Here is a 19,884-nt window from a genome sequence, read left to right as displayed (position 1 = left end):
ATTCTCTAAATGTGAATGAGTGTGTAGCCTACAGTATTCTTGACAAACATTTTAGTACTGAAACCAGCCAACTCACTGTTTTACTGCTTAAGAGCATCTCATCCAAAGTGCTTTGTCTGTTTATACTGGCTAATGCAAACCCTTTGTATACCGAATACATTGACATTTTACACAGGAAAATAAGAGTAGTCTTGATGCTGTATATTTTATTTTCAAATATACATTTACTTTTCTACAACTTTAATTTCCTAAATCTCAATCTTTTGCGGAAATACTAAAGCTGACCAACAAGACTTTCATATAGTACCACAGTACATTAATACTAGGAGTCAGCCAGTAGAAAAAATGACAAAACAGAACGAAAATCTTTCAGACGTAAGCAATGACAGCGGACGCTAGTGTGTACGTTGGTTCCTGGGAAAAAGAGGTGGGGTATTGTCTGCGGTTTTCTCCCCTCTGCCATACGCTAAACACTGTGGCGACATGAGTTGAATACGCTCTGTCCTTCCCGTCACCATCTCCCATAGTTGCAGTTCACCTGGGGGAAAGGCATTGGTTCAAGTAATGATGTTACTGATGGTTATATTTAAAAAAAAAAAAAAAAAGTAAGTTATGACCTCTGTTTAGGTGACCTAATTGGCGAAGGCTGGACTCTATATGGGACACTGAAGTATCAGACATTAGGTAACCAGAATTAGCCAGAAAATTCCACTAAAAAAGGACTTTATTGAAATGAAGTTCCCTTTTATCTCATCAAGTGGATTAAATACACAAAACAGAGGGAGATGCATGACATAATCAGCATTGTACATGCATTTACTCATTGTAATCATAATTATAAACTCAAAGCCAGATGATATAGACAGACAATATTCCAGTTAAACATAGGAATGTAATCATAAAGTGAACAGACAAAGACGTGGCATTATCAAAGTGAACCTTAAAGAATAGACTCACTGGCTAAGGAAACAGGTCTGGTCCAGCAGTGCCTCCTAGTTATAGGAGCACTGATTGTGTGCAGATTTAACTCCCCTTTGCCTGCCTTTGAACAGCACAGGTGAGCCATCAGGGTCATGGCAGACATGAAACACTTTCTAACAACCTCATTTGGTACACCACCAACGAATATGATCATATTTTAAGAAAACCTTTAACTTATGTTCTTACTTTGAATCAGAATCAAAAAACACGAGACGTGGTGTTAAAATCTGTCCCTTGTGCCAATAGGTGGTGAGCACGAAATTCACCTTGTTGTTTAGAGTGGTTGACAATTGACAGGTGGGGGTTCTCAGAGGTTGTGGGAGGGTTGCCTGGGTTGTGACATTTCAGGACAAATGGGCACAGGACGCATCATCAGTAGTGATATGATTTCCAATTGAATAAACTTTAAATTCCTGCCATAAAGAATTACAGTATGAAACAGTTAAACAAGTGGTTAACTCTATGATGCAAGGAGAGTGTTGTTAAACAGACAGTTGTTCTCCATGGTGTCCACCACATTACACTCCGACGCTGCCACATCTTGCAGCAGAGTGCCCTCTAGGGGTTTCAGCTGCACCACTGATCAGATTCCAGCAACAACTAGTGCTGCTTGTTTAAGAGCCCATAAACAAGACAACAAATGCTGTCCCTTTGACCTCTGACCCCTCTGCTGAGATATGATTGTGAAGCGCTCTTTAAAACAGAATATTCAGATTTTCACAGATTTTTCCCCCAAAAAGCAGATTGCTTTAAACAGGGTTTTACTCCGTGTTTCCACACATCAAATAAATGCTGTTCCTGCTCCTAGAAGACTCTTTAACTGCATTCAACAGTAAACATAGTATCTCTCATGGTTATTCTTGGTTCTTCCGATAAGAGAATCTGAGACATTTTGGTTGAGACAGGAATATTTGAACTTCCCATTTCCTTTGAAAAAGAGATGAGTGAAAAGACCAATTCCTCTTTGCGATCAGCGGAAGTTATTTTAAATGTCCCTTATATAGACTCGCCCCCCCCCCATAAAAAAGTTGAAGATTCTCGTCTTGTTACTCTCAAACGTGAAGAAATAGGTGTTACATGGTATACATCTTTACATAGACATCTATATATATCTATACATCTTTCATTCTGTCCATGCAGGGGTAAGGCTTCAAATAGGCACAAGCGGGTAGAGAAAATGAATGAGTTTTTTAATGCTCAGCAGGTCATTTATTATGTGTAATTACACTGATACTACAGTGGCCCATAATCTTTATTATAAAGGCCTTTTTGCTGTAGTCAAGCGCATCTCAGGTGGGCTCAAATCCAGAAGTGTATTCAACAATCCATTGAAAGTCCTGACTATAGCTGATGAAGGCCCTCATCGTCCTTTTCCTCATTTTTCAAACTTAATATTTAACCACCTCTATCTGGCTTCACGTCCATACACTTCCTCACATTCACAGTGGAAGCAGATCACATAAGGTGGGGAATAAGTGACCTTTGACCCCCCAGCCCCATATATAAATGTTTAGTCACTCATGGCTTGTTCAAGAGCCCATAAACTCAGCACAGAAATGGAACCACTCCCTCACCAGATAATGCCTAATATTAGGCAATGTCTCATACTATTTTGCTGTGTAATAATATTGTCACATAGTACCACCAGTGTCCAGCAGGAGGCAGAAATCTTCCAGTCTTTTTTTTTGTGACAAGAATCCTTTGTTTCATTGAAGGATGTGTCTCTACTTCCGGTACTTGTTTTTCAAGATAAAAGCTGAATAAAAATGTTTTAAAAAGCTGATTAGTCATTAGTACATGTTTAATGAATGTTATTTGCTGCAACTTTAGATTAAGAGCCATAAGATTTATAGAAATTTAAAAAAAAAAATAATAATTAATGAATTTGTCAATCATGAATAAATAAATATCAATGTTCATCTATTTATCTGAAATAAACAATACAGATAATGAATTGCTCATCTTGAGGAATCCTTGGGAGTTTTGCATGTGGTATATTGTGCAGATGATCATGTTTAACAAATGTCAGTACTAATATGTGTAGTACAGAAAATAATCACAGATAATATTTATTGACTCTATTAATCATGGGCTGTTGGAAAGTCTTTCATGTCTGCCTATGTCACCGGCTGCGCTCAGAGCAGCCACCGGCTCACCTGTGCCTAGTTGCCTCTGAACAGCACAGGTGAGCCCAATCTGAACACTCAATCAGTGCTCCTATAAGCAGGAGGGGAGGAGGAAGAACATTTCTCTGTTGCTGTGCTACCAGCCATACCTGTGATCCACCTTCATCCTTCAGCCTGTTTGTATAATGCCATGCCTTTGTTCAATTTATGACTAGATTCCTAGGTTTAGCTGGAATATGTTTGTGTTCAAGTATTATTCGACTTTGCTTGAATAATATTAAGACAATGAGTAAATGCATGTGCGATGCTGTTATGTCAGGCATCCAGGGAAATGAAATTAGCACCTGCCACCTGCCAAATACAGAGTAAATATTGGCTGTGGCAGGTAAAGATTTCAGGATACCTGCCACCATAACAGGTAGGTTTTCCTTATAATAACACATATTATATTTTTAAAGCAATTCCTAAGTTAAAAATAGTTTGAGATCAAGGTTACATGATATATTCCATATTTCTGTCTGGTACTACTGACTCAGTGTTTACAACGAGCGTTCTACAAATATTTCAGAAGTGGCATACAAAATAATTGAGTGGCCGGTAAAAATGTTCAGTGACCTGCCATAGTGGCAGGTGAGGAAAAAACAATTTCAGACCCTGCATGCATCATTTGTATTTAATGCAGATAAACCACTTGATGAGGTTAAAGGGTAAAGCCATCTGAAATAAAGTTGTCTTTGGTGGAATTTCCTTCTTCACATCCATTTCTAAATGTCCAGAGTCTCCAGCCCTTGCCACTTTGGTCACCTGAACATGAACTCTTACACAAGTCTTTTACTAGCTAATAAAAAAATGGCAGATAAAGGTTTTTTTTTTGTTTATTGTAAAAGATAGAATAGTATATGGCAACATTCATATATTAAAATATGATTGCTTTAAAGGTACTATATATAACTAAAATCCTTGTTATTAATGACACCGGTGGCCGTTAAGTGAACTGCAGTCAGCGTCCTGTTGCTTGTGCACATGCTCGCACTCAGCAGCGTGAGCAATCATCCTGTGCATTGACCAAAACAGTGACGTGCCATTATATCACCATTACTATCTGTAATGACCAACCTCCATGATACTAAATAGCTTGCCATTTGAAAATTACTTCATCAGTTATCGTTACGAAGCAAAACCGTCCCGAATCCTTTACATAGAAATCAATCCACAGGCTGTTGTAGGCAACCCAAAAAGTTGGGGAAGGTTTCCGTTTATAAGTTATATTACAATCTGTTTACACATACAAAGCAATTAATACATGTAAAATGTTACATAGTGTACCTTTTAAATGACTGTGTCACAGCCCGGCTCTAGAACTGTGACAAAACGGGAGGCACACGGATATACTGAATAAATAAAGTGATTTATTAACCAAAAAGTCAAAAGAATGCATGGGAGGAATCTGTAGAGTCAATAGTGTACAGTAGAGAGTGGATGTGTGAAAATGTGCTGCATGGATGTTGTGCTGCAAAAACGAAGACAAAAGAACCAAAAACCAAGTTACAAAGGTAAGATGTGCAAAGAGGTCTGCCAGCCCCAGACTGCTGCATGCTCTGGCTTATATGCAGGGAGCACACCGGGCCCAGGTGTGTCCCATGCTGCTGATTAGCCTCATCTGGTCTGCAGCCCTGATGAGAGAACAAACACAGTACAAGATCCAAACACAGAGGGGCCGTCACAACTGCAATTGGGAAATTGGGAAATTTGTATTTTTGTGTAGTGTAATGGAAATTTTCATATCTGAGTTGGCCAAAATAAACCATGTACCTTAAGAGAATCTCAGGGCCTCACATAGCAGACCTTTTCACCATAAGCATTAAAACAGTGACCCGGCAGTTTTGTCTTCTGTGACTGTAAACAACGGAGGGCTGAAGTACTTGTTATGTCTTGTGATGCTCTGTTGTCTGTTCTGTGCTGACTTAAGGATAATGATTCACTTTATTATTTTTTCATGACTCTGCACTTATCTGTGTGTTTTCTATTAGTATGTATAAAGGCCTGACTATTTTTGTGTTCAGGGCTCACTTGCCACAGCCCACTCAGGTGGCTGTGCTTGTGAGTCCATCTGCAGATGCTTTTCTTATTAAATTTACTTGAAAGACAAGTTGTGACCTTGGCTTGTGTCTTGTTTTAACAGAAACTGCCACCACAGTAGTTAATACCAGCATGTTTTTATTTCAGTGCTGTATATATGTAGGCCTAAGTGTTGTGTTTTTACTGTGCACCTGTGTGCGGTGGAATGCAATGAAACTAAAGTGGACTGACTGAATTGAACTGTAATGTGACTTTAAGAATATGTTTTGTGACTTCAAGAATTTTGTGACTTTAAGAATTTTGTGACTTTAAGAATATATTTTGTGACTTTAAGAATATATTTTGTAACTTTAAGAATATATTTTGTAACTTTAAGAATATATCTTGTGACTTTAAGAATATATTGTGTGACTTTAAGAATTTTGTGACTTTAAGAATATATCTTGTGACTTTAAGAATATATTTTCTCTCACTAATATTAGACCAACATGCATGTATCTTTAGTCCACCAAGCTTCCCTTCTCCAGTAATGTGACTTTCCATTAGCAGGATTTATTTTGAAAACCATAACAGGAAGTGTAAACGTTTATTGTTTAGTTTGACCAGTGGGCACCGGAAGTGTCGCGTGACTGACTGACTGGGGTCTTCAACACATCTGGGTAACAAGCTCATTTTTTACCATATTTCATCCTAAAGAAGGCTAGCGTAAGTTGTTATTTAGTCAGTTTCTCCTGTTTAGCGTGTAAAAGTGTAATCTTGACCTCTGACTAACCGAGATTGACCGGTACTTTAAAGCTAACGGTTCTCGCTAAAACTTAACGGTTAACGGTAACTGGGCTGGTGTAACTAATAATGTCCTCCCCAGGCTGGGCTGGTGTAACTAATAATGTCCTCCCCCCTGTGGGAACTGGGTTGCAGCAACCACTAAAGGACTAAGTTTAACCATAAAAACAATAGTAGAGTGATTTTAACTTGTTCAACAGATGCTGTTGGCCAAATTTAACGAATAGCTAAGTCAATGTTAAAGCAGCAGTAGGTAAAACTGGAGCAAACATGATTAAAAAAGTTATTTTCATAAAACTGTCACTATATCCTGAGAGTAGTGCATGAGACAGGTAATCTTTTTATTTTTTATTTTTTTTATTTTTATGTTTTTATTGTGTTATAAAGTGATTACAAAACAAGTGAAGACGTGCATGGGCATATATAAAAAAAGACCAAATATATTATACAGAGAAAGACAAATAACAAAGTACAAAAACAAAACAAAACAAAAACAACACAAGGGGATAAAAGCAGGTTGAAGAATGTGTGTGTGTGTGTGTGTGTGTGTGTGTGTGTGTGTGTGTGATGTGGATAATGGGTGTGTGTTTGGCATTGAATGAGGCTAGATGGTCATATATGACATATATCTACTCTTAAACACATATACTGTACACATGCACACATATCTATGAGACAGGTAATCTGAAAAAAATCATGTGCCTCTGTGTCCTCCGGTGCTCCCTAATGGCATCTGCAAGATTTCACAGACCGGAGGAAAACAAGCAGTCAGAGCCGAGCTGGAGCCTTACCGTCTCTGAGCAGCTGTTTACAGCTAAACCGTGCACTACAAGATGATTCTGACAACATCTGAGGAGAGAAATAAGAATTACAGTAACAGAATATTGATTCATATTTGATCGGCGCTGCCTAGTTTGACCGTTTGATCAGAGTTCGCGAGTAATTGACGGCTGCCTCTGTTGAATGAACAGCCAATAGGAATGCTCTCTCTCTGAAATGACCTGTGATTGGTTAAAGTCTCCCGTTACGGGCTAGATGTTCTAAAGCCTGAAAACAGAGCCATGAGGAGGTGCAGTAGTCTAGTTTTCTCTCCGAACACTTGAATTACAACATGCTGAAAGGTTATTATGGAATTCTTTGCCCAATGATGCCAAAAACATTCTGCCTACTGAAGCTTTAATGGGCACTTTTACTGAAAACGAGTCGTGTAATGGTCTATATATATTGTATATTTGTGACATCACAAATGGACAGAAATCCTATAACGGCTTGTTTCAAACGCACAATATCTGAATACGGGGCTGTGTGTATTTCTCCATATATTGAGTGTTTTGATAGTTTAACAGTATTTATAAAGCACTTTAACCTGCTTTATAACATAAAAGACATGGAAATCTCACTTTCATACAATATGGGACCTTTAATTAACCGACGCGCTTTTAATTTGAAGGGCTATAATATGTCACCGGAAGGGCGGATTGCTGCCAGTTGCTTGACACACACAGAGAGAGAGAGAGGACAGTGGATTCCTGTTGGGAAGAAGAAGTAGATCATCAACCAAGCGGTTCTCTGGGGATCTCTCTCGGTTGTTCTCAGTAGGTTAGCGGGTGTCAGGCTCAGGGATGAATCTACCAAGGTACGTAGCTCAAAGATTGGGTTGTATTTGAGGATGTTATGTCGTAAAAATGGTTAGAAATGACCAAAAACTTTCCTCTTTCCTGCCCCTTCAGTTTGCCTGGCAAATTAGCTGGCTAGCACCGTTTTTTTTTTGCCTCTCAGATAGCATTGCTCAGTCACATCCACCATGCAGCTGCTGTAATATCTTAATTTACATTTCTTTCCCTTCCAGCCTCCACCAGCCTCCTCTGTGGATTTAAATCAGCCTGGAATATGAGCAGGAGAAGAAGATAAAGCAGCATTGGCAGCTGGCTTCCTGCAGGATTTTTGTGTTTTTCCATGCCTGGTCTATGGAGCAACGCTGAGCGAAGCTAGCTGGCTGACAGTCCAGTCCAGGCTAGCGCAACATTTCCAGGCTTTTGGATGATTGTTTAGCTGAAGAAGAGCTGATTTATATTGGATCAGGAGAGGAGTCAGCATGGGGGAGCCCAGCCTGGACGACGCCAATGTCAAGGTGGCTGTTCGTGTACGGCCCATGAACAGGAGAGGTGAGAGGGTTTATGTCTGGGATTGTTATTGCTGTACATGGAAACTGCATCTTTCTGAATTTCAGGTTATTAACACGATGAATACATTGAGGCTATGTAACACTAAATGTCAGATTTATTATCATGAATGCCACAAAATCAGATTAACATTATTGGACAATCTAAGGTTTATATGATGCATAGACTACCACAGGTTGACTGTAAACACTGCAGTAACAATAAGGCTTTCCCATGAACAGGAGAGGTGAGAGAGGTGCTTCTGTCTGGGATTGTTATTGCTGTACATGGAAACTGCATCTGTCTGAATTTCATGTTAACACAATGAATACATTATTATCATGAATGCACCAAAACCAGATTAACAATATTGGACAATCTATGGTTTATATGATGCATAGTCTACCACAGGTTTACTGTAAACACATTGCAGTAACAATAAGGCTTTCCCATGAAGAAGGCTTCTGTCTGGGGATTGTTATTGCTGTACATGGAAACTGCATGTGTCTGAATTTCAGGTTATTAACACGATGAATACATTGAGGTTATATAATGCTAAATGTCAGATTATTATCATGAATGCACCAAAATCAGATTAACATTATTGGACATGATGCATAGACTACCATGGGTTCACTGTAAACACACTGCAGTAACAATAACGCTTTCCCCCAGGAGACTAGCTTGAGTTAAATGCTCCCTCCGTTTAATTTCCTGGGAATGGGATGCCAGTCAGAAATCACCACCACCCATTAGTGAAATGAGCTCTTGCAGATTAAAAAAAAAAGCTGTGGTCTGGCTGGTCTGGGTGGCACATGTTAGTACACTGCTGCTGCTGCCATAGGGCTTCCCTCATGGCTGCCTGCCATCCAGCTAGATTTAAAGCTGAGCGAGATGCTGTGTGAGATCTACTGTTAAAAAGTCTAGACGCTTTGGCTTCTTCGCCGGCTGATACAGATGCCAATTGACTTTATCTGTCACTTGCTGTAACAGAGGGGCAATTCAGTAGTTTAACAGGAGAGCTGGGGTTTGGTATAATTGAATGAGGGCAACGGTGATATGCCAGAAAAACTCTCCTCGGGGGGGATCAGTGCACTCAGTAATGAAGTATCATTTACTAGAAATTAAGTTGCTCATTGATACTATATTTTCTCCTACGCCTGTCATCTTTGCCTCTCTAATATTAGACCAACATGCTTGTATCATTAGTCCACCAATCTTCCCTTCCCCTGTTACATATTCTGTCTAGATATTGTTACACCCTCATCCCTAATTTTAGAAAAGCCCGGCTAACAAAGGCACAGTGTTACACAAATCTGCGTGCAAATACTCCGGTCAATTATATTGCAGATTTTCAGTGCAGTAAAGGATGGGTGACCTTTCCCTGATCGATTGCCAAGCTGTGTTTTTACCGTGGGAGACCATGTGTGCCGTGAAAGGAGGAGGAGGAGGAGGAGAGCTACTGAGGCAGAGTGGTTGACCAACAACTGGCAGAATGAATCACGTGTATCCCCTTCTCTCTCTCTCTCTCTCTCTCTCCCCCTCTCTCTCTCACCCCACTGTGAGCTGGAGAAGTCGGTCACAAGACCAAGGCAGTGGATCGCAACGCTGTTCCCATAAGCAGGGATTTACCGTGACCTCAAGTGTAGAGAAACTCAGCAATCAGGGTGATTTTTCAGTAATGGCACTCTGCAAGGTTGGACATTTGTTTTGGACACACCAAGGTTGTGTTTATGTAGATGGTGATACAGACGGAGAGGTTACAGGTTAGCTCTGGTGGAATTCAGCTTCAGATCAGGAGCCATTTAGATTCAGAGAGGCAGGCATTTACTGTAATGCATTTCTCTGGCGACATCTCATCCATTTCTAATGGGAGAGTTCTGTTCTTGACCACTTCCCAGTCGAGGCTTATTGAAAGAGGCTGGGACACGGTCTTGAGCTATGGGGTATGACACATGCGCAGTGTAACTGGAGATGCTGTCATGCGTTACTATTGGCTCAATTGCGGACCAGATTTAACTGCGCCTGTGTTTCCCCAATGGTATGACGTGTGACATCTCCTCTTTTAACTCCACTTGTTCCCAGTATGCCCATGTATTGTTCCCACTGTAGGTGTGACTCATTTAGTCATTCAAGTTTCTCTCTAACTAACCTGACGGGTGCAGGTGATGGCCAAGTGTCTGCCAGATTTTCTTGATTGAAACACCGCCTCCTTTTTTGTGTTTCCATTGTTAATTTAGTATAGAACACAAAATCGTCACTAAATTATTTTTTATTTTGAAATAACCACGATTCAAGCACCAAAAATCCACTTTCAAAAGGAGATGAATTCAATGGAGCAAAGTCTACCAAATAGTCCTTTAATGTATGATATTTTTTCCTGGCTGCAGCCAGGTTTTTAAAGAGAAGCAACCTGCATCACTAGTAGCTGTATATCCAGCTTCACTGGTGCGCGATCAAACATGCAAGATTCTGTTGACACTGTAAACAAAGTCCTGCATGTGTCCTCCATTGCTCAGCAAGAAAAAGCAACTATGATTTTTGGTGAAGGGGAACAAGCAGGCAAATTGATGGCTCACTAAAGGCAGTGGGAAAGGGTTTGGAACAAGCAGTGCCATGTTTCCAGTGATGCCTTTCTGGTCCCTGTCTGAATGGAGCTTCTGTCCATATCTACCAGTGTTAATGTAAGACTTTTATGATTTCAAATAGCCCCCCCCAAATACCATATCAGCCCCGAGTGGACACAGAACTCATCTATCACAAGCCGGTTCAGAAGAAATGAATCACCCCTAGAAAAAAATGCTCTCCATTTTCCAGCTCCCCATCATTTGCTATTCAGGCCTCTATCTCATACCTTTTGAGCTGCTCAGTTGAGTTCAGGTACAGCTCTTTCCCTGTCTTCTGCTGCCAGACATTTGCTTCAGGACACAGTAGCAGCAGTAGTTAAGGGAGGACACTTTCCCCCAGCTGGTGCAGTGATTCAGACCTGTGACACTGATATAATAAGCAGGCTTCTTCTCCTCGGGGGCACTGTCCCTGTGTATCCCAGGTTGAGGAGGAGAGTTGGTGTAACAGCCTAGCTGGACAAAGGCAGGAAGGGAGTGAGTCTGAATGAATATTTGCTAACGTTGCGTAATGCTCCATGTTCCCATGGCTGTGGCCTTCGAAGAACAGAGCAACCCCAGGCGTAGCAACGGCAACACAGGCTGATGTCAGGGCTGTTGTGCCAAACCTCAGCACCGGTAGCCCAGGGAAGGACCAGAGACAAGTGGAAAGTGGGAGCTGGTTATGGAGCAAGGAGGGGCAGATAACAATGGGTACATTTATCCTCATCATATCCACAAGGCATCACACTTTCCCCTCTTGCTAAGCAGGAAGTAAAGCTGCAGCAGTAGGGGCACATGGGTAATGTAGGCAGTAGCAGCAGAAGAAGAAGAGAGAACCTCTCTCTCTCTGTCTGTGTCAGTCTCCCTGTTTAACTTTATCGTGTTCTTTCGCTCTCACTGTCTTTTGTCACTCGGTCTCTGTTGGCTCACCCTGCTTTTTTTGCTTAGCAGTGTCCTTGACAGCAGAATAATAGGTGGGTGATTCAGGTCCTCTGACCTCTGACACCAAGTTTCCATGGCTCTACCCCTGTGTTCCTGCCAGGAACAGCAGTGTTGAGCCTCAAATCCCTAATGTCCCTGCCTGGTTTGCACAGACACAGCTAGCTTCTCCTCAGTCGTAGAGCTCCTCAGGTTGGGATTCCCCTTTGTATCTCAGGGAGGGAAATGATGGTAGATTTTGACTTGGGGTGAGAAGTTTGAGTTGTCTACTTGAGCAGCCACTTTGAAGTGACTTGTGAAGTGACTTGTGTATTTTCTTTTATTCTACCTGCCATTATAGCCTGATAAACGGGTCATTTGCATGTATTTGTTAGGGAAACAAAACCGCGCTAATAGTTAGGTGTGCCTGCTGAACACTTACACAGCAGTTGAAAACACTCTTGGCAAGAGCAGAGTAGGCAGGTATAGCCAGCTACTGTTTGGCAAGGATGCTAAGCTTCTTGCGACAGCATTCATAACCATCACTAGTTTAAGCAATAAGTTGTCATCTGGTGAAGTCATCGCACATGGAGGAAAGGTTTATTTGAAATTGCTCTGCCTCCCATACACTGTAATTAACTCTGGGTAGTGCAACGACTGTTGAGAATTTCGTACCATTTTCTTTCATCAAGAAAAAAAACATCACATGCTCCATTGCTGCTGACTAATTCATTATACTGTATGTGCTCATCCCTGCTTCAAAGTGGTCATGCCCTGGTCAGAAAAAGCAACCGAAGGCATAACAACCATAACGTGACACAGTGTAATAATACGGCTTTAGAGAGTTCTCTTGTCGAAGAAAGGAATTGAAACCACAGAACGTTTCCTGTCCTAACACATTTGCTGAAGTTCATAATCTGTGCATGCTCTTGCATGCTTGCTACATAATGGAGAGATGATTACCGTCATCTGGGACATGATTGTGTCTTAAAAATCTAGCAGTAAATCCTGGGTCAAATGCTGATGGTCAATGCAGTGATAAGACACCCAGTAAACTACTTCTGAAGGGCAGTTGATCAGGATGGATGCTTGTTTACATGGGAGGCTTGAACCAGGTCTTATAGTTGAAGGACATTATTCATTATCGGCAAGTCTCCTCTCTGCTGTAGTGTCCTTGAGCAAACACTGATTTACAAATAAAGGAGTGCTGTCCTAGCCTTGACCTCTGACCTCCCTGTGGAAGGGGGAAAAATGGAAAAGGACATCCCCACCAGGGGGGATAGAAATACCGAGTCCCACCCTTATCTTATCAGCTTAAATAGCATGAATTTGTCATTGGGTTTTGTGGCCTGCTTTGACAAACAAGCTTCCTGATTGCAGAGAAAATCGTGAAGGTGACGTGACCTCATCCTGTATTATTGATTTGCCTCCAGGCCAAGGTAAAGACTATTTTAATTAAAAACAAACAGCTACAGGCATGATCATAATTATGTTAATTCAGTATTTGGTGACCCTTTTTTATTTTATTAGTATAATGGTGTAATTAGTGTAATAAATGGCAGCAATTGGCCTTAAAAAAACAAAGTGGCTGTGGCCCAAACATTCATCAGCAGTAAAACACAGTTATTCTAATCCTGGTAAATTAGTCTGCTCTGCAAGTAACCACCCGACAAATGCCTTTTTTTTTCTTTTTTCTTTTAAATGCACGACCAGTTCTGCCAAAAACTGGATGCCCAGGACAGGCTGGCAGCACCTAGCCCGTATGTAGACAACCATCATTAGGTCTCATTGGCGAGACCAATGAATGGAGAGACTTACCAGCCTCGTGAATTTCCAGTGCGGTTCATGTTGTTATTTTCCAACACTTCTGCTGGTTACTTTCACAGCAAGGCTTCTGTTACAAGCATTTAAGACTTACTCGGCTATGAAAACAAATATGTAGTGCTTTATACTAGGAACATATAAGATAATAAATCTATTTTAAAGTCCACAAAAAAGAGATTACTCTGTACTAATGTATTCCTTGCATTTCGAGAAAAGAATTCTGATGGAATGTGAAATTGTAGTTGGCAAAACTTCAACCTCAATCAAGTAGCCTCAATGTGCAGCGTTATATTCTGACTTGTTCAGCCGATGGACATAAATATCCGAGTGGACAAAGCATTAGGACCACTCCATATGCTGAGTTGGAAGTGGCTGGTGTTGCGTCATGACGCAAACAGGCCAGGGTCAGCATGGGAGGCCCTTGATCGTGTACATGTGTGCGTGCGTGCGTGCGTGCGTGCGTGTGCGTGAGAAGCAGGGAAAGAAGTCCTGTTTTATTGATTAGCTTAATGCTCTCTCCAAGGTAAAAGGTCATTTTCAGAGTTGGTGTTTCCTGGCCCACTCACACAATTGTCTGAACTTAATGTTCCACAGGGAATTATTGTGCTATTGTGCTATTTAACTTGGGGGGGTTTCTGGAAAAACTTCACCTACATCCAAGGTGCATGGAGAAGGGTAAAAGTCGGAAGAGCTCAAAAGTCCAGCAACACTTATAGTATATAGAACATCTTTATTGTTTACCCAATGTGTGAAGTTAGCATCGCCCTGGTTCCCTCGACAAAAAAAAATGGGATTTTCTCCATTGGGTTTTGGATTATTGCAGAAAATAAGCTCTGTGGCAAACACACGTTTATGATACTTACACATTTTGTTCCGTAAAATAATCTCCGCAAATGAACACCACTTTTATGATTTTTGAAGTATGAACGCTAACGTTAGGCTGTAAACGAGCTACACCACGGTCGCATGAGCGCAAGTATACACAATGAGGCTGTAAAGGCGGACAAGCCGGTGTGATGACGTCTTGTAGTCTCATTTAGCCACTTGTTAGCAACCGCCTTTTTTGTATGTAAAAGCTTTAAAATTCACTAGTGAGGTATTTATTGACATATTTTACATTGTAGAACAAAAGGTTAACATTTCTTCAGCTTGTGTTAACCACAGACCTTATTTCAGGCATCTAACTAAAAACCCATTAACTTCTAGACAAGGGAACCGGAAATGCAAAAATGCAAACTCATTAATAAGTTTTAAGACTCATTCCTGCAGCACTCTATAAATGAAGCCTATCTACCTAACACACACCATTTAGAGTCATTTTTCTAAATATCAAGTTGGCTCATAAAAGAGTCAAAGTTTACAAGGTGGCTTGAAAGTTTCTGCAGTTATATTCCCACCAGGGGAAGAATGTTAAGGGAATATGTGTGTACTTCTGGATGATGGTGATACTATGATACCTTTGTTACACTTTCTATCCTATTTTGTCATGACAGTGAGCTGGAGATGACAAAGCGACATACAACTTGACATGGTGTAATAATGTTAAAACAAGCAAGGGTCACAGTAGAAACGTGTTGTTGTGGGGTTTATTGCTTTGGTTGTAACACTTTAATGTGTTGTCTGATCCACAGAAAGAGAACTAAACACTAAATGCATCGTGGAGATGGAGAAGAACCAAACGATCCTCCATCCGGGCGGAGCGAACCTGGGAAAAGCAGACTCCAGGTACGTTTACAACAATCTGTATCCACAGCAATGATTTATTCTCTTTAAACATCTAATTCAACAAATCAGTGCCTATAAATGTATAAATGATTTTATATTTTTATATTTCACAAGGGGTATGGTGTATTACAATATACATTTTATGCAGAACTGACCAAGAGAAATACTGAGAGATGCGAAGCAAAGATACTGCGTGAGGTGAAAGGGATAGGTGCATGCAGGTGTGGTACTTTAAAACGCTTATCGTGTAATTGCTGCAATTTGCATAAAATTGAATTCCTTTGCTGAGTCATAGTTTAGTCAAATCTGAAAACACAGACATGATGGACATATTTTTAGATTCTGTATGACTTAATGGAACAGTGTGCAACATTTCAGGGGATCTATTAGCAGAAATGGAATATAATATTCATAACTATGTTTTCATTAGTGTATAATCACCTGAAACAAAAAGAATGATTGTGGTTTCGTTAGTTTAGAATGAGCCCTTCATATCTACGCAGGGAGCGGGTCCTCCATGGTGTCCACCATGTTGCTCCGCCATGTTTCTACAGTAGCCCAGAACAGACAAACCAAACACTGGCTCAAGAGAGGGCCTTTCGCATTTTTACATTACCTGGAGGCCACCGTAGTTCTCCAACACGCTTTTGCGAGTGCAAAATCGTGGTACCACCAGTTGCCGTCTGACTTCCGTTGCTCCTGAAGTAGTTATTTTGGTAATGATGGCCTCTGAGCGAGGCGAACGGCGTTACCACGCTTTTGCACTCGGCGGCTCACGTTACTGTAGTTTTGGAAAAGGAGGAGTGAGCGGAGGAATATCTAATGAAATGTCCATCACGAATAAACATCTATAAATCTGCTTCGAAATCATAGAAAAAAGACGCATGTTATAACTGAAGAACTTGCCTGAGAATCATCTTTAAAGTTTCATGAATGTCAGAGTAATCCAGTGATAGTTGTCTGTACATCCATGAGTACATTGCAAACAGGAACTACTAATAGCGTTGGCATACTTTTAATGGAGCCGATACAGTAAGTTCTCTTAGCCATGGAACTCTGTAGCTTCTTATGAGCTGCCACGAGCCCCTTTCTATCGCCCTCACACAGACACTCTGCTATATTTCTTTTATCTTTGTAACTGTACTCTGAGTGATATTTTTCTTGTATCTTTTCCCTGATTGCTACTTCTAAAAAGCTGGTCTCATCTCAGATTTGTCTGGAATGTTCCTTTGTCGTCATGACGTAGTTTTTGGCAGGAAGCTGACTAACCAGCTGTAGGGCCTCCGCGAGGCAGGTGTATTTCAACTCCAATCACTTGTTTCCCCTCTCTTGGCTTGTTTCCATCCTGTTGAACCAGCTGCTGTTTGTGGGTAACACTGATTTGGACTCTTGAGTGTCTCTGAGGCATTAGAACGTGTACGCGTTGAGCAGAACAGAAATGTGTGACCGCATGTACTCTGTGTGTGTGTTGTCGTGAGAGAGGGAATGTTGCTGTGGTGGTCAGACGGTCAGACTCAGCATACTGTTGCAGATATAACTGTGAAGTTAATCACCTCATCTGTAATGAAAAAGCTGTAATAATAACAGCTGTTTAATTAAGTTATGTAATGGTTCAAAATCAGCCTGTTGGCCTTACTTGACTACCGGCCCGCCATCTTGGAGGAAGCCAGCTGCGTCGGAAGAAAGCTCTCCTTGTGACTGGCGGATCTGACTGCAGATTGCCGGATCAGAAGTAGTGAATAAGGCTGGCCTGAGGCTGAGGTGCAGCAGCAGCAGTAGCATGTGTTTCTGTGTGTGTCAGAGGTGCCTCTGCCTGGAAGAAAGACAGCAGCGGCGAGACACAGGCAGACAGAGACAATTACACATGAAAAGACAGACTCAACTCCGCTCCTCTCTTCCCTCACTCCGTCGGGTCGTAACTCCCACCGCCTGGCTTCCTCCCTTTTTTCTCAGCTCTTCCGTTTCCGTGGCAACACAGGGGGAGGTTAACTCCGGGTCGCTGTCGGTGACCGTGAAGCCCCTTCCTTGAGAGTGGAGACGATGGAAGAGGGGGAAAAAACCCTCATTTACTCGAGCATCTGTCGTCCATAAACTTCCCCCAGTGACTTTTATGGAGGACTAAACAAGAGCAGAGCTGTAGTTTGTCTCTCTGTCTCTCGGTGACAAAGGAGCGAGGAAGCAGCGGGAGGATGGACTGACTGATGGCTGCCCTCAGCGTGCAGATGCTATTTTCATTTTGTTTGTTTGTTTTCCATTTTCATACCGTTTTCATTGGAGTACTATCTCTTACTCAGCATTTTACTTAGCTGTTGTTAATAGTTGAGAAAGACTGGAGTGGGTGTGTAAAGGAAGTACAGTATGCTGTAAAGTTAGGATATTGCAGGTGCATGGTGTTTGCTTAGCTGACTGTATCACCAGGATGCCCTTTGTTTAAAACTTGGAAGACATATCTGCAGAAGATAACTCATAAAAAAAGAGAGTGCAGCTTCCTGACAGAATCCAAACCCTTTTATGGCTTATCTGCAAAAAATTACAGACGTTGCAGTAGAAGATGCCCACATTAAACTGATTAGCACAATGTGTTTTGGATTCTCGCGTTATTAAACCAACAAAATCATTAAATGTGAAAGAGACGTGTTCTTGTATAAGCACCAAGACAGCAATCTGTTCTTCAAAACAACAGTCTCCCAACAGAAAACCAGTTAATCAATATATAACTAAGAAAAAGGCTGTATAGCCCATATAGGTGCTCAGTCCATATTACATGTATGTGCTATTATGATCTGTTGCCATTTGCCAGTATTCTGTACTATTTTAAATACACTTAATTTTTGTGGCATTTGTTGGACTCCACTGTATCTTCAAATGATCTTCATTTCCTAGATTACCATTAACAGAGAGCTGCATCCTGCCCCACTTCTAGGATAGCCCTCTGATCCATTAGACTCCATTACATAGTGTATTTCTACTTTACGTTTCTTTCGTTGATTGGTATGCATCTGTAAATGGATATTTACTACTATCCTTGCTAATCATATCTGAACACCTTGAAATGTTTACAAAGACATAAAAGCAATTATTTTGTTAGCATTAAACCGCCACAGCGCTGAACTATAGCTGAGGCAAAAACATAATGCGGAACAGAAGCAAGCCTTAAAATTGGCTCTCTATACAAATAAGCTCTAGGAAGGATATCCTGGGTCAGAGGTCATCATGTGACCCTCCCTGCCAAATAGATGGAGCAAATATTCTGTCAAAAAATGAGTGTCGTTCGGCAAAAGTTCAGCGTTGCTCAACTTTTGCTCCAACGCAATATCATCTGGCAAGGCGCTGCAGGGGCCAATCAAATACATGTAAAGTGCACATTCCTGGTGGATTACTTTGTTTGTGAACGTTATATTTGTACTGTTTAGCTCGTCATAGTCGGGATAAAAGATTAATTACAGCCAAGATAATTTTCCAGTGAGAATAACAAACCCCTTTGCAGTATTTTGGCCTCCCATGAGACATCAAATTCACTTAAACTGGACATCCTGGATTTGATTTCATGTCTACCTGAAGCAACACACCCCCACCAAAACATTGCATTGTTTTAACGCAGAGATGTTTTCAGTCTGGACACCCGCTAAGTCTGTTGTGATGCAATGAAACCTTTCTGTTGATCATCTCCTATAGAGGCTTTACCTGTGACATGTATATTCACCATCTTCAACAATAGACTCCTAATCTCTCCAGTATGACATGCGATTTTTAAAAACTGTCTGAGCCAGTGTTTTTGTGGGGGTTGTTCCCGAAGCTCAGTATTAGTTCTGTTTAAATATAGATGAAAGATTTAGTCTTTCTCTAGGGCTGTCAAACAGTTTTCCATCCATGTAATTGTTAAAACCCATTGGGGTTCTCATCTTGTATTCATCTAATGGCTCACAGCAGCTGGGAAATAGAACGTTCATTTGTAACTGTCTTACTCCTGTTTAGTAAGTGGACTCTGGCTGCATGCCCTACAGCTAATACATTAGCATCAACCTGTTTTTTGAGTTTTGGACGTATAGTGAAACTGTTTTCCATTTTTTCCCTCCTCTTTTTTTGTGTTCGTTCTTACAACCAGTCTGGGAAATGATCCTCAGAGGGCAAAACAATGGTTAATTACCAGATTTACATTAACAGACAGAGATGAATATTGACCAGTGTTTGCCTGGTGGAGTATGGTCATTTCCTAATTGGTTTGTGTAATCTGATACAGGGGTCAGCAGATAGAAAATGTAGGGGAGGAGAACTTTCAAAGGCATTTACTATCAAGGTATAACTCAATACGTTGTTCTGTATATTGAGTGCACATAATGTTTTAGGTCTCTTGTGGCTCTTCTGCCTACTTAACTTCTCTTACTATACTTAGAAATGACCGCCTCTTCCACTCAGGCATGGGAGAGAAAGTAGACAAGGCCATGTGCAGGATTGGTAAACACTGAGCCTTGAACAACTCTCACACACCCCAGTGTGTAGACCTGCTCTCTCTACTACGCGCTGGTACATTAGATTAAGGCCAGAGCTGCAAGACAAGAATTAATCAGTGAATTTTAATTATTAATTTGTTATACTCAAATTATTAGTTCAATTAAACACCCAACTATTTAATTAAAACACAAAGTTCCTTCCACAAGCTAAAAAAAGATAAGTGTTTCT

The 19,884-nt window shown here is 41.0% G+C and overlaps 1 protein-coding gene across 5 annotated transcripts in view; it reads left to right on the top strand.

Moving 5' to 3' along the window:
- The first annotated feature begins 5,775 nt into the window (after positions 1 to 5,775).
- The window catches only part of kif13ba (kinesin family member 13Ba), a 43,730-nt gene continuing 29,621 nt past the window's right edge, over positions 5,776 to 19,884 (top strand). For 4 of the 5 annotated variants that reach the window (XM_037748733.1, XM_037748714.1, XM_037748723.1 and 1 more), the window contains exons 1-3: positions 7,466 to 7,605; positions 7,819 to 8,134; positions 15,111 to 15,204. In XM_037748733.1, the coding sequence (XP_037604661.1) occupies positions 8,065 to 8,134; positions 15,111 to 15,204 (164 nt within the window). In that variant the 5' untranslated portion in view covers positions 7,466 to 7,605; positions 7,819 to 8,064. Of the gene's footprint in view, positions 5,846 to 7,465; positions 7,606 to 7,818; positions 8,135 to 15,110; positions 15,205 to 19,884 lie in introns of those variants that run through there. The other variant, XM_037748707.1, reaches the window with a different exon arrangement.

Source organism: Sebastes umbrosus, chromosome 2, assembly GCF_015220745.1.
Source record: "Sebastes umbrosus isolate fSebUmb1 chromosome 2, fSebUmb1.pri, whole genome shotgun sequence".
In the NCBI taxonomy this organism is placed as follows: domain Eukaryota; kingdom Metazoa; phylum Chordata; class Actinopteri; order Perciformes; family Sebastidae; genus Sebastes; species Sebastes umbrosus.
This window is presented reverse-complemented; position numbering and strand designations above follow the sequence as displayed.